The sequence below is a fragment of the Sphaeramia orbicularis genome, chromosome 22 (assembly GCF_902148855.1).
Source record: "Sphaeramia orbicularis chromosome 22, fSphaOr1.1, whole genome shotgun sequence".
NCBI lineage: Eukaryota > Metazoa > Chordata > Actinopteri > Kurtiformes > Apogonidae > Sphaeramia > Sphaeramia orbicularis.
The window spans coordinates 52,502,837-52,518,392 of NC_043978.1; the positions used below are offsets into that span (position 1 = coordinate 52,502,837).

At 38.4% G+C, this 15,556-nt stretch overlaps 1 protein-coding gene across 1 annotated transcript in view; it reads right to left on the bottom strand.

The window, feature by feature from the left end:
* Nucleotides 1-15,556, bottom strand: part of grin3ba (glutamate receptor, ionotropic, N-methyl-D-aspartate 3Ba) — a 269,174-nt gene that overhangs the window by 39,981 nt on the left and 213,637 nt on the right. The window contains exon 8 of the mRNA XM_030127637.1: nucleotides 7,266-7,381. Within this exon, the coding sequence (XP_029983497.1) occupies nucleotides 7,266-7,381 (116 nt within the window). The remainder of the gene's footprint in view (nucleotides 1-7,265; nucleotides 7,382-15,556) is intronic.

A 15,556-nucleotide genomic window follows, 5' to 3' on the forward strand; every position in this document is an offset into this window, starting at 1 on the left:
TGTGTTTTTTTTTTTTTTTTTGCTCTGCTGCTACTAGGACTGGGCGATACCTACAAAAACATTAGGATAAAAGTGTTGATATCTGGGTCAGTCCATGTGAAATCACCAAAAACCTTCCATTAAACCGTCTCATCACTTTTTCTTCATACTTTAAGAAAATGATATTATTAGCTTAAGTAAAAACCATACAGAGCATTCATTCATTTTTGAGATATTGGGGCTTTGAAAATGGGATTTTACTGTAAAATTGATAGCATATAAAAAGATGCTGAGCTCAAGAAGTCATTACTTTTGGACTGTTGATGGTAGCTGCATGAGATTTTCAAGAGTTGTTTTAAGAGAATATCACTCATGAGCAATATGCATTTTTAAAACAGGTGTGACTTTTTTTCTTTCATTTTAAATTCCTCATGAATTGGAAAATTTTATGTAGATAAACTGGGACAAAGTTCCTCTGACACAAGTATTATTATTTTTTCTTTACAGTTTTCAGCAAGCTATAATTTGGTATATATGTGATTTTCAGTCTTCTTTTACAGAAGCTAAAAACATCTTGATCTTGTGTCTTAGAAGAACTCCTTGAAATTTGATCCATTTATCATGAACAGTACAAAAGTAATGACTTCTTAAACTTGGCATCTTGTTGTGTTCATGTGGTTTTATTACCAAATCAGGGTCACAACCCATTTTCAAAGTCCAGATATCGCAAAAATAGTGAAGATGTGGCTAAAATTTTGTTTGGTGTTTACCTGCACTGGTAGCGTTACTTTCTGACAGAATGAAGTAAATTGGAAATAGTTATTTTGGAACATTTTCTGAAATCTGGTAAGTTGAGGTGGAATTCCCATCAGTATTGGTAATTATAAATGTGATGATTCTTTATAAATTTAATAGCGGGTAGGCTGATGGTTGACAAACAGATGGACATTTTTTGGTTTAAACTAATTGTAAAAAATGCAACAACTGCAACAAGACAAAAACAGATGAAAACAATAAAAAGTATAAAAAAATGAAAGCAATGCATTTTAAAAAAGAAAAAATGAAAACCTGTTACAAGGCAAAAACATCTGTAGTCAGTGATTTTGATTTAATACTTATTTTGCTCATTTTCTTTATATTGATTTAATCAACATAAAACATAATTATGTTGATTTAAGTAACATAAAGAAATGGGGGACAATCTGCACAGTACAAGTACAATTAAAAACAACAAATTTAGCTCAGAATATACACAAAATTACAATATCAACCATAAAGACAAACTAAAACCCACTGGTGTCTCTTATCTTTGCACACATTCCAAAGACAAAGGCACAACACACACACATTCTCTCCATTCCCAACTCCAAATCTTGTTTTGCTCTCAAACCCTTTTTTTTTCACACTATCCCCCGAAATCCTATCAAACCCATGAAAAAGTACCAGCATGTGTTCACGCATACTGTGTGAGATCTGTATGATGTGTTATATTTGTGCTTTGCATTATCCTGTGCTCTTCACTGCAAATTTCGAAGAAAAGGGTTCTGTGGCAGCGCACCAGTTGCGGCGGCCCGATGTCCCTAATCATCGAATGTAATCTCGTTTACTGTACTCTGTGCTGTCAAATGACAATAAATAAATAGCAATTCAATTCAATTCAATTCAAAATGTATGTCATGATGCTATGTATTGCAGTATCAAATGACATATTCATGTGACATTAAAGCTGGATAAAGGACTCAAGTATCTGTTATAAACCACCAAGACCAGCCGGTGTGTGATCATGTGTGATTTGCAATGCTAATATTCAAGCAAATTGTTTTTTTAATACTTTAAGCCAGTGGTTTTCAACATTGGGGTCGGGACCCCACACGGGGTCACCTGGAATTCAAATGAGGTCACCTAAAATTTCTAGTAATTGATAAGAAAATAAAAATAAAAACTTACCAATAAAAATATATGGTGAGTTGACAGAGATAATTCCATAAATAAAAGACATGACAAACTGAGTGTGAAACTGCAGCACTGTGGTTCTGTTTATGTGTCAAATGTTCATTGTGGTCACTTTCAGATGCTGCAGCTCTTTCATAATTCATAGTTTCAGTTCTTGTTTGTTCAGTATTAATTTGCAGTCTTTTAAATACAAGCTGGACTGACTGTACATATCCTGACCAAGGAAAATCAAATTCTGCCTTTGTGCAGTAATCTACACCTGGATTTACTGCCTCTGTACATAATAACATACATTATATAGACTAATTGTCCTCTAAAATTAATGTTTATTTGCAACATAGTATAGCAAATTATTACAAGATCAAAAACTAGAAAAGCACTTGAAGAGCACAGACCTCGACCAAGGCAGATCAGTGCCCCCCCCCACCCATGATCACCACCAAAATTTAATCATTAGTTCCTTGTGTCAGTATCAGCATTTTCTGAAATTTTCATCCAAATCCATTCATAACTTTTTGAGTTATCTTGCACACAGACAGACAGACAGACAGACAAACCAGCGCCGGCAAAAACAGAACCTCCTTGGCAGAGGTAACAAATACATTCTAGCAAAAAAAGTCTCTGTTTTGAATGTCTGGGGTCACCTGAAATTTCTGATATTAAAATAGGGTCACAAGCCAAAAATGGTTGGGAACCACTGTTTTAAGCCCAGGTGTAGCTGCCACTAGTGGGGATTTTCTCATAGAATCGAGGACCTTAGACTGAAAAATGTACCACGAGTGAAAAGCAAAACAACTGACCTACACACTACCACTGCTCAAACAAAAATCCAACCGCTCATATTCATATCACAAATCAAGTCCGCTTGAATGTAGATAACCCCCTGTGTGGGTCATTAGCTGTTTTCTGACTTGGTAAGAGTTTGTCTGTGCAACATGACCACAGTCGGTCCAACCTGAGAACGTTAAGGGTGATGTCTTCTGACTGGCCGTTGCAGTTAATAATAGATGCTTGAGTAGATTTACCCTGCAGCGTTATAAGTTCACGCGGTGAAGCGCAGTGCTCTTCTGCCAGTCATGGAGCCAGAGTCAGCATTTGATCTGTGATGTTTATGTATGTGTGAGCGTGTACCGCCATGATAGGTCTATGCACATGGAAGCAGATGTGTTTTTTTCCCCTTAAGGCGCAAATATGTACAAGTACATGTTTATATGTTGTGAGAAGCCTGTGGTTTTACACACCAGACACTGACTGATGGTGAACTTTTAAAGGCTGATATCACAACCAGAGTTTGGAATAGGCCTATAATGGGGGGGGGGGGGGGGGGGGGGGGGGGGGGGGGGTTATTTCAGAAAAATGCTCAGATTCAACTTTAGCCCAGATTTTCTAATGCTCCCATGTCTTGGGAATATAAAACTGTGAAAAAATTTCAAATCAAGCCCAACCCCCCCCCCCACACACACACACACACACACACACACACACACACACACACCCGAAGATTACTTTTTCCACCCTGAAAACGTGGGGTTTTTGTCAACTTTCAAACCTTCTGCACTTTTGATAAAGTACAGTGTGTCAGTCTGCTAATGCTGGGCCTTCAGTGTTTTTTTGTCAGACATGTCATGTCTTCAGAGTGCTTTGCACTACAGAAGGTGTAGAGTCAAGGTCCAATTATAGGTCAAAGGTCACCCAAATGGTCCAAATGCATATTTGATAGAACTCAGCTGTTCATGTGGGTTCTTCCAAATGTTGGCCTCAGGTTCTCTCCTCAGAACACATCTACTGACCACATACAACTGACATTCAATCAGACACATTCAACACAACTGTTTACTCATGTATTCTCCATACAGACACGAAAAAAGAACAGACAGGAGTTTCACATGACTTTGACATTTACATGAATATGTCCTGTTGTGGGTGACACAGTGGTGCAGTGGATAGACCTGGAGCCTCACAGACAGAAGGTCCTGGGTTCAGTTCCAACACCAGTCCATGAGAGTGGGGCCTTTAATTCATGTGGGTGGGGCCTTTAATCCATGGGGGTGGGGCCTTTAGTCCATGGGGGTGGGACCTTTAGTCCATGGGGGTGGGACCTTTCTGTGTGGAGTTTGCATGTTCTCCTCGTGTCTGTGTGGGTTCTCTCTGGTACTCTGGCTCCTCCCACCATCCAAACACATGCTCTGATAGGTTAATGGGTTCATCTAAATCACCCATAGGTGTGAATGTGACAGTGGTTGTTTGTCTCTATATGTTCAGTCTGTGATGAACTGGTCACATGTCCAGGGTGAACCCCACCTTTACCTGTAAGTAGCTGGGATAGGCTCCGCCCCCATGACCCTAGTGAGGATAAAGAGGGTTCAGAAAATGAATGAATGAATGAATGAAGTGCTAGTGTTTCCCGCCACACTAATGTACTGTCCATGTTTGAATCTTTAGTCTGTAATGTGTCTTTAAAGGGCCAAAGGCCTTGGGGGGTCCCACCAGGAAACCAGAGGGAAGAGAACTGAGGACAGATTTGATCAAATGTCATAATGGTATGAATGCTTGAAAAAACTAGTCATTTTGGTGACCTTTAACCCACAACATGACCTTGACATTAGACTGTTCATAGTCCACAGTACTCTGACCATACAATATGGCACTGACAGGATCATTAACCGGCCCATCATGAACATATTTATCCACCGAACTGGACAAAAGAGTGGAGCGGCTGGGAAAGAGGAGATTTTCAGAGTTAGAAAAGTAACTTTCGGGGTGGGGTGGGGGGGGTTTGGATGAAAATTTCAAAAAAATTACACAGGAGTGCTTAGAACATCTTGTTGCATCAGAAAATCAGGGCTAATGCGGTATTTGATACTAACCCCCCCCACACACACACACACACACCTATAAATAATTAACTGGCTTCTATCATCCCTATCCCTGAAATTAACTAATTACTTTAGATTTTATTAGAAGCCTGATTGCTTTTCAAGTAAATGTAAGTCAAAGTAATAAAGGCTTAAATAAATAAATGTGAATTATTGAACATCAAACTCAAAGTAATTAATCAATAAATGTATAACTGAACATATGACTAGGCAATGTAGCAAGTTTTTGAGCTTTTGAGCTAATATTTCTTTGTAAGTCAGTATTTCCAGTATAAAAGCCTAATATCAAACCTGCCTTAGAATCCATATCCCACATGAGTATGAAAGTTAGTTTTATATAGCCTTATAGAAGAGACAAATAAAAAAAAGAAAAGAAAACATGCACAGGAAAAGAAAGAGACAAGACATATACCACAATAAACAATGTTATGAAACAACTAAGTAGAGTGCAAACATATGTCAAGGAAGCTAAAGTCACCAAAACAACAGACTATTCACATACTTCATGAGAATACTGAGGATGAAATAATTGTCTTTTATGCTGTTTATTACTGTATTATTACTAGATTTGGGTTTATTGATCCTAAATATGCAAATATATGCAAATTGACTCATTTTATGCTGTATTTGGAAAATGGTCCAAAGATGTCCAGTTAAAGGCTAAAATAAATCCATGACAAAAATCTTGATATAGTAAATTTAAGTGGAATTATCTAATGTGACCTTGACATTTGACCTTTCAAGAACTGTTAAATAAAACATGCATGTGGTAAATTAGAATAAAATCTGATACATTTTGATTTGAATGTGGTATTTCAGATTTTTTTCTGACCTTGACCTTGAATGTATCATGTATAATGTAATGCTACTAGGGATGGGAATCAAGAACCAGTTCTTTTTCAGAATCGGATCCCAGTAGCTCGATTCCTTGGAATCGTTTGCCTGCCTGCTTAATGATTCTGCTTATCGATTCTGCCTTCGTTGCGCATGCGCGATGACATCACACATACACTGCATTGTTTTGGTCAGAACGAAGACAACATGGTGTTGAGGCAGAAACGGTCTAAACAGACCACACCAGGTCTAAACAGACCACACCAGGTCTAAACAGACCACACCAGGTCTAAACAGACCACACCAGGTCCAAACAGACCACACCAGGTCTAAACAGACCACACCAGGTCCAAACAGACCACACCAGGTCCAAACAGACCACACCAGGTCTAAACAGACCACACCAGGTCTAAACAGACCACACCAGGTCCAAACAGACCACACCAGGTCTAAACAGACCACACCAGGTCCAAACAGACCACACCAGATCCAAACAGACCACACCAGGTCCAAACAGACCACACCAGGTCCAAACAGACCACACCAGATCCAAACAGACCACACCAGGTCTAAACAGACCACACCAGGTCCAAACAGACCACACCAGGTCCAAACAGACCACACCAGGTCCAAACAGACCACACCAGATCCAAACAGACCACACCAGGTCCAAACAGACCACACCAGGTCCAACAGACCACACCAGATCCAAACAGACCACACCAGGTCTAAACAGACCACACCAGGTCCAAACAGACCACACCAGGTCCAAACAGACCACACCAGATCCACTGTCAAAGCTTCCAGTTCTTCTAAAGGGTGGAATCCCTCCAATCTGCTCAAACATTTGTCCACATGTGATTCATTTACAGGAATGTCACGTATTTGATTCGCTACTTAGCGGCACTTGTGAATCCAGCGGCAGAGTGAACACCAGGTCGTCATCTGGGCCCAGTTCTGGTTCTGGTGCGTCCAAAAAACGTCGTTCCCCCTCAAATACAAGTTTCCGAAGGTAGGGGAAAGGAAATGAGGTGCACAACAATGGGAGACGGGCAGAGTCAAACCGGTTCCGCGTAGTGGAAATGCAGCAATAGAGGAATTAGTAAAGAGTCTGTAGTTTCACTTTCACTGTACACCCCCCCCCCAAACTGGGCCTGGCGTCCTCTGCTCTAATTCTTTGTACATACTGTATATGTTATATTTTCTGTGCAGATGGAAATATAAAAGACAGTTAATGCAAACACACCTGTTTGAACTCTTTTATTCCTTCATCCAATGAGAATCCATCAGAGAATCGCTAAGGAATCGGATCAATAAGAAAAATCAATAATGGAATCGGAATCGTTAAATTCTTATCGATTCCCATCCCTAGATGCTACTGTCAGACTCAAAGAAAAAAAAAATCAAGATGATCTGATCAAACTTGTGGATGTTAGGATGCTAACATACCATCAGCCTTAACAACAGAACCTGAACAACAGTAAGTTGAGGCTGAGGTCAAATGAGAGAGGCTTGAAACAGGGAATAAATGTAAGTCAATACAATGTCTTTACAAGTGATAAAAACAGCTGTATTTGTGTGCATTTGTGTAAGTGTGTGTGTTTGTGTGTGTTGGGTTTGCACCTTCAATGGCGAACGGCTTCCCCACAGTGAGCAGTTTGCAGTCTGCATCGATGGAGACCTCAAAGTCCAGCAGGGCTTTGTCCATGATAAACGCATCCAGGGCAGGAGGATCTGTCCTTCACCACCAACACACACACACACACACACACACACACACACACACACACACACACACACAAACGCCACACACACATTCACACAAACACCACAAGAGAGGGAGAGAAGCATTAAGTGAAGATCACTAACCCTTAAACTTTTGAAGACCTCTAAATCAGATTTTCTTTGGCCAAACTTTTCCTGGCTGCCTCCACAGGGACCCTGCATTCGGGGCTGTCATCCTACTGTGTCATTTATACAGAGGATTAGATTAACTGCATTCTAATACACTGTGTAAACACATACATCATTACCCAAACCAACAGCCGCTGTGGTGAACTGATAAGGCATTATACACACCGCCCAAGACTCTCCTGCTCCGGCAATATCGATCCAATTGACCCTAATTGACCCCTAATTATAGAGTTTTCCTCTGTGTGCAGCCGTTGGTGCTGACCACGGCCAGCAGGAGATAACTTTCAGGATACTAAGCACATATCCGATGAGAATAATATAAACCCACACCAACACACTAATAACAAATAAAAGAGGTTTTGTGGGGCACATGCCTAGACATCTAAATTTACAAATCAACTCACAGAAATAGACCCACTGCCACCCACACACACTCAAATGACAAACACATAAATAAGCATAACGTATTGGAAAAACCACACACACACACACACACACACACACACACACACACACACACACACACACACACACACACACACACACACACACACACATAGACAGCAGACAGTCCATTGGGAAAAATAGACCAGACTGATCAAATTACCTGAAACTTCTTGTTATTCAGGACATTTGCTGCTAAACAAAAGATTGACTTTACAAAGTCTTCGCTGTGCTGGCAAAGCAGAAAAGTGTTTTTCCTCTGTCAAGACCTGTCTAACACTGTGCGAGGCCCAGAGAGTACAGAGTACAGAGTACAGAGTACAGAGTACACAGGATAGAGGGCCGGATCTACTCAGATCCCAGTTTGCGTGTAGTAACTTGCTTGCACAATCTAGAATTTTGCGTGTGGGGTGTGACCACAGTTTGCGGGTGATTTACTCAGATTACTTGCGCAAATTACAGCAGGTGCAAAGTCTTACAGACCAGCCTATTTAAATGAGGATTTGATGAGACAGTACGCTGGAAAAACTGCTCTGGGATACAGCAGCATTAATGGTAACAGAATGATCCAGACGAACAGAAATGTGACGTTGGAGGAGTTTAGTCATAGAAGGTATGGCATGACTCATTCATTCATTCATTTTTCATTTTAAAGGCGTGTGCGTGTGTGTGTGTGTGTGCAGTGTGTGTGTGTGTGTGTGTGGTGTGTGTGTGTGTGTGTGTGGGGGGGGTAGTTGGATTGAATGACTGTCATACACACATAATTTAGTCCCACTGTAGCCGAATGTCGATGTGTATTTTTAATCACAATCATCAGGAGCTGTAAGGTGCGTGTGTGTGTGTGTGTGTGTGTGTGTGTGTGTGTGTGTGTGTGTGTGTGTGTGTGTGTGTGCGCACGCATGCATGTGTGTGGGGGGGGGATACGTCTCAATTATTTTTTCTTCCGTCATTCCAAAAACATTGACACATGGGTGAAAAATACGTTCTCTGCATCTGGTTTCATCATTTCTTTGTCTCCTATCCACTTCCCTGTGTGTAATTACCCATCCAACCCGTTTGCTCCTCCTTTTCAGACGCGTTAAATACAGACTCAGTTACTCAGTATAACTTATTTGTTATAGGTATTATTTATGCGAACGTGGTATACAATATTTTGTTCATGCTTTCTTTTCTTATATTCATCATTTCATAGGTCTTATGTTTTTCATTGTTGTGTTTTTTTGATTTTTTTTTGTAGTTTTGTTTGTTTTGTTTTTTTCTCTCTCTTTTTCTCTCGTTTACTCAGTTCTGGTTGTAGTTATTATTACCATTATAATTGTCTCCATGGTTGTTACTGTTTGTATTGTTGATACGTTCTTGTGAGGGTCTTTGCCACCTTCTTTTCTCTTGCATCCACCCCCCCCCCCCAATGTCAGGTCCGGCATCGAAATGTGGTTCAACTAAACTCATAATAAACACAGTAGAATATCAAAGGGTGCTTCATATACTTTATGAAGTTACCCTCGGCAAAGCACATTTGTTCAGCACCAAAAGGAACCAGACTACCATTCTGCTGTTAGGACGCTGGACAAGACAAGTAGAAAAAAAAAAAAAAAAAAAAGTAGTGTGAGATACTCCCTGATAAAATGTCCAAATAAAAGAGGATACACAAGCAAAGGTGTCAGAAAAACGGGCAATGATGACTGGGAGTACAGTTGGTGTCGGCTGCTGCCTTATCGGTACAGACAGCTGCCTGTCAGCCCGCTGAGCCCATAAAAAGAAGAAGAAGAAAAAAAAAATACAGACTCAGTTTCTATCAGCAAAATTTCTTTCTGGTTTGATAAATCACTTTGTGTGTGCTAAATTAATATATTTACATTTTCTTCTCCCACCACTCATACAACTATGTGTAAATGCCCCATATTTCATATTAATTGTGTCAAATGTACTAACTGGATGCAGACACACTATTCTGCACCTTTGAAAAACGCACCCTTATTGCGCACTGTTACTAAATCAATATGGACATTTTTGTGCATGTGCAATGAGTTTGCACATGTTTTAATACACGCAAACCTTTGACAGATCCGGCCCAGAGTCTTCTTTTGGGACTGAAGATGACCAGAAGTTATCGAGTATGTGCCAATGTGCATGTGTATTGGGCATAAAAGTGTTAGTCTGCTGCTAAGTTGTAACCCTTGGTATGTGCTTAAGCATCATTATTTCCTCTGAGCTGCTCCTTTTGTGCGCATGTGCATAGCCTTTGGCATTCTGCCTCTACAGGAGAAGACTTGAAAGATTTTTTTTCCCTTTAAGATTTGAGTCCAGTATTGGGGTCAGTGGTTTTGCCAACATAGTATTTTACTCTCTTACTCCGGGTCTGTGCACTGCTGTGATTTCCACTTCTGCTCTGCTTCTCGTGCAAACAAATGCTGCCTTCATCTTCACTGTTCTCATCTGCTTTCTCTGAACAAGCGCTTTATATCTTCCCACTTGTATCACAAAGTCAGCACATGCTCTATCTCAGCATCTGTACTGCTGTACTCCATGGAGCACACGTTGTGTTAGAGGGCTGGATCTGCTTCTGGCTGAGGCTGGAGGACACTATGCATGTGCAGCTCTCATCAAGGGGAACTGGGGTAACCAAGGGAAACACATTTTTATTCCTCTTTTAGTATTTTTTGTATGTATATCGGCTAAAATGTGCTTAGAGGTCTTATTTGTGTCTTTGTTCATAGTAAATCAATCTAAGTGAGTCCCCAAAGGAACTTTGTGTTGGTAAATACAAGTTCTGCAAATGGACAGGATTTCAGTTCTGTTCAACATGTTGATGCTCATATGAACTATGTTTTCAGCTCAAAAATGTTACATTTCAGCACAATTAATGCTATATTTTCATGTCACAAATGGCCAAGTTCTATTTGAACTGAATTGAGCTGAAAAACAAATCTTCTCTTCTTTTAGATTCCCCAGTTTTTCTTCCCAGATTCTCTCCTCCATATCACATGTTTTATTTGTACAGGTTCAATCTGGAGTATGGTGCTGATCCATCCTGCTTCTGTTCCACCAATACATACATGAAGAATGGCACACAGCACTGTTTACATCAACAGTTTTGTAATAATAAGCATTTTTATACAGAAATAACAATTCTATATTGTTCTTTCCTCTTTAGTCTGATGATAAACTATCCAATAAATAATAGTGCTCCTAGTTTTGCACAGGGATCATTAGTGTAAACGCTGACATGGCTGCAGAGCATCAGTATGATGGGATCCACAACAACCATGTCACATCCGTCCACTGACACATTTAGTGTTTTTGTGTCAGCTGGGATTGTTTTAGATCCACAATACTAACATTTATGAAGAAGAGCAGAATTAGCAATAGTAAGTCTATAAGTTTATTCCTAATAAAGTACTGGTACTGACCAGAGCATCATGGGTAATGTCACGTCCGTCCACCAGCAAAAGTTTTCACATCCACGTGCTATTCCAAATCCAATATTTCTGAAAATAGAGCTTCCACTGTCAAAGAATATCAGTAGTCTGTGCACAAATGGATTAGCATTATTTACACACACTTCTATGCATTTATGACAACTGTTTTTTTTGGGACAAAAACGGACACTCATTTGACCCCCTAAGGAAATTGTAGCTGATATGCATACAAAAATAAGTCATCCCCATGCCTGTGTGTCCTTTGTGTCCTGTTACCATACGCTGTATTAGGGCCTAATTGGTGAATATGTTTATGCAAGACATTTATAGAGACTCTGCACTGACTTCACCCAGGAACATTCTGTTTGTTTTAACCCTTTCATGCACAGTGGTCACTCCAGTGGACAGTTCTTCTCCAGCTGTTCTCTTGTATATTCATGGGTTTTGTTGTTTTAGTTCCATATCAGCCACAGTGGACACTTATGCACCATCCCATAATAATACACTGACATTCAGACCTTTACTGTAACTTTACTGTTCTTGATAAAACTGATCTGTAAACCACTGTTTTTTTGTTAGACACAAAGGTTTTGTTTTTTGTTTTTTACATATTATCTCCATGAAATGAGTAATAACTAGCATTAGAATATGTTAAAATGTGAGAAAATATCAGATTAGCAGCATTAAAATGTTTTTATTTCATTGTTTTCACATCACTTTCTTACAGAAGAGGATTAGGGCCACTGAAAAATAAAAAAAAAGTGTAATATATATTTATTGTTATTCTGAGGAAAAAGTCAGAATTCTGACTTTAAACTCTGAATTCGGACTTTTTTTTTCAGAATTCTGGCTTTAATCTCAGAATTCTGAATTTTTTCTCAGAATTCTGACTTTTTTTTCAGAATTTTGACTAATCTCAGAATTCTGACTTTAAACTCAGAATTCTGACTTTTTTTTTTCTCATAATAATAATAATAAGAATAAGAATAAGAATAAGAATAAGAATAAGAAGAAGAAGAAGAAGAAGAAGAAGAAATACATATTGGACCTTAGTTTGTTGTATTTTTTTCCAGTGGCTCTAATTCTCTTCTGTACTTTCTCATATTGGGTTTCAAACACACGTTTCCTTACTTGAAAAATTAAATGCATGGGCATTTTTGTAACTCCATGAAAAAAAAAAAATCACATTTTTTTTTCATGCCTAAGGGGGAATAAAAACACTCAAGAAAAAAAATCTTGCCTAAGGTTCTCATAAGTCATACATGAAAGGGTTAATGCATAACTAATCTAAGGTCCACATTTCTGTATTTCTTCTTGTTTCACACTACTGACCCAGTTTAGGTCTGTAAAAATTCACATCTATGTAGTAATGTGGATGCAGTCAGGATGAATTCTGCTGGAATAAGAGGTCGATATTTCCATCATGCTGTGGCAGGATTTTATCATTCCCTTTATTTCCTCCCTCGCTATGTGGAGGAACAACCTCCAAGCTGCAACTACCCTCTGAAAATGACAAGTTTTGACAAATACTGTACATGTCTTTTTAGACATTAAATTCTCATTTAGAGTTTATACAGTTGTGTATGGTGTTGCTTCCCTAAGCTGGCATGCATTGTCTCATTTGTCTTTTATAAAGGTTAGGGAAGCAAAATTTACAATGAACATTTAGTTGTTTTTTCTCAGCAGGCACTACGTCAATTGTTTTGAAACCAAACATATACTGATGTCATAATCATACCTAACACTATTATCCATACCTTTTCAGAAACTTTTGCCCATATGAGTAATCAGGAAAGCAAACGTCAAAGAGTGTGTGATTTGCTGAATGCACTCGTCACACCAAAGGAGATTTCAAAAATAGTTGGAGTGTCCATAAAGACTGTTTATAATGGAAAGAAGAGAATGACTATGAGCAAAACTATTACCAGAAAGTCTGGAAGATACTATTAAAGAAGAATGGGAGAAGTTGTCACCCCAATATTTGAGGAACACTTGCGCAAGTTTCAGGAAGCGTGTGAAGGCAGTTATAGAGAAAAAAGGAGGACACATAGAATAAAAATATTTTCTATTATGTCAATTTTCTTGTGGCAAATAAATTCTCATGACTTTCAATAAACTAATTGGTCATACACTGTCTTTCAATCCCTGCCTCAAAATATTGTACATTTTGCTTCCCCACCCTGTAGATATTTAGACATTTTAATACCATAAAGCACTCTTTTGTACAAATGTTCCAATTTAAACAATGTCTCTCAACTGTTCGGTTAAATAGTGCTTTTTCTTTGACTACATCACAGGTGTCAAACATGCAGCCTGCGGGCCAAATCCGGCCCTCCAAAGGGTCCAATCTGGCCCCTGGGATGAATTTGTGAAATATGAAAATTACACTGAAGATATTATCAATCAATGATGTTCAATCTAAAGTGAGTCAGACCAGTAAAATACTATCATAATAACCTATAAATAATGAAAAAAAGCTAATTTTTCTTTTTGTTTTAGTGTCAAAAAAGTAAAATGACACAAAAATATTTACATTTACAGACTAGCCTTTCACAAAAAAAATATGAACAACCTAAACTGTCTTAAGAAAAGTATGTAGTATTTGAACAATATTCTGCCTATTATTAAATGTTTTGTGTCTTTGTAGATCCACTGTGATCTATATGTTGTGATGCACATGTATAAATGATAAACTGAGGTGTAATATTGTTAAAATTACACTTGTTTTTCTTAAGAATTTTCAGGTTCATATTTGTTTATGTTTTGTTCAAGTACGGTTCGTAGATGTAAACATTTTCACTACAGAATTTTTTTCACTCAAACAGATTGAGAAAACTATGGAGTTGACATTATTTATAAGTTCTTATCCTAATATTTACATTATTTTACTGGTCCGGCCCACACTGTAAAAAAAAATCCTGTTTTTACGGAAAAAAACTGGCAACTGTGGTTTCCAGAACAATACTGTAAAAAACACATCCAACTGTAAACATATTTACGGAGTAACATGTAGATTTAACATTTGAAACATGTAGATTGAACACTGGATTTAAATGGTAAATGTTCTGCACTTCTTTAGCTCATTTTCTCCTCCTTCATGGTGTCCACAGCTCTTTCCAAATCCACCAGGTCCAACTGGGACCAGTTTAGGGTTCAGTGTCTTCCATGGACACTTGGACATATGGACAGTCAGAGCCAGGATTGGAACCACCAACCCTTTGGTTATTGGACGAGCCGCTCTACCAACTCTACCAACCCATTCATTTACTAATTTAAAATGGTACATTGGTAAATGTTTACTTTTTTTATAACTTTTTTATTAAAAAAAAACGAAATATGCCGTTATTTCAACATTATGGTCTTTGCAATTTAAACAGCACCACATTGTTTTTCAATGTACAGTTTTATTTTCTAAAAACAATAGAAATCCATCATTTCTACATCCAAATCTGCTTTTGTTCACATACTCTTCCTGTAAAAACTACAGCTATATTTGATTTAATCGTTAACACAAAAATCTTTTCAAATAAACAACTTTGCATTGTATTGTCACGGACAGTTTTTTTATGTTGCAATTTTATAGTTTTTGTTGTTAATTCTACAGTCATTTTTTTACAATGCACTTTAGAACTATTAGGCTGTATGTGGAACTGAACTAAAATGAGTTTGACACCCCTGGACTACATTCACAGCAGGTGTTCATCCCCCCTGGTCGTGTATTATGTACAAACTAAAAACACTTCGATGGACAGATACTGTTTAAAAGCACTAGTGTGGCTGCAGCCTAAGTGCATACAACATCAAATTCTGGCTCTGAGAAATCCAAATATGGATGCCAGAATACAGAGATAGAGGTAGTAAGGGATGCGAGCATGTAAAAACAGATGCTTAGGTGTGCCCTAGTTTCTGTGATGGAGAGCTGTAAGACATATAACACCATCCCTGAACCTGCACTGCCTTCATAATCCAGGTTAAAACCCTTTGTCGTCACTGGTCTTTGAGGGAACCTTAGCTACTCATCCTGTCGTCTTTCTTGTATTTGCACTTCGTCAATTTTAAAAACTTGTTCCTAGTCTTTTTGTCTTGTGTTACGACTCCTTTAATTTTTATTTATTTATTTATTTTTTTAGTTTTAAA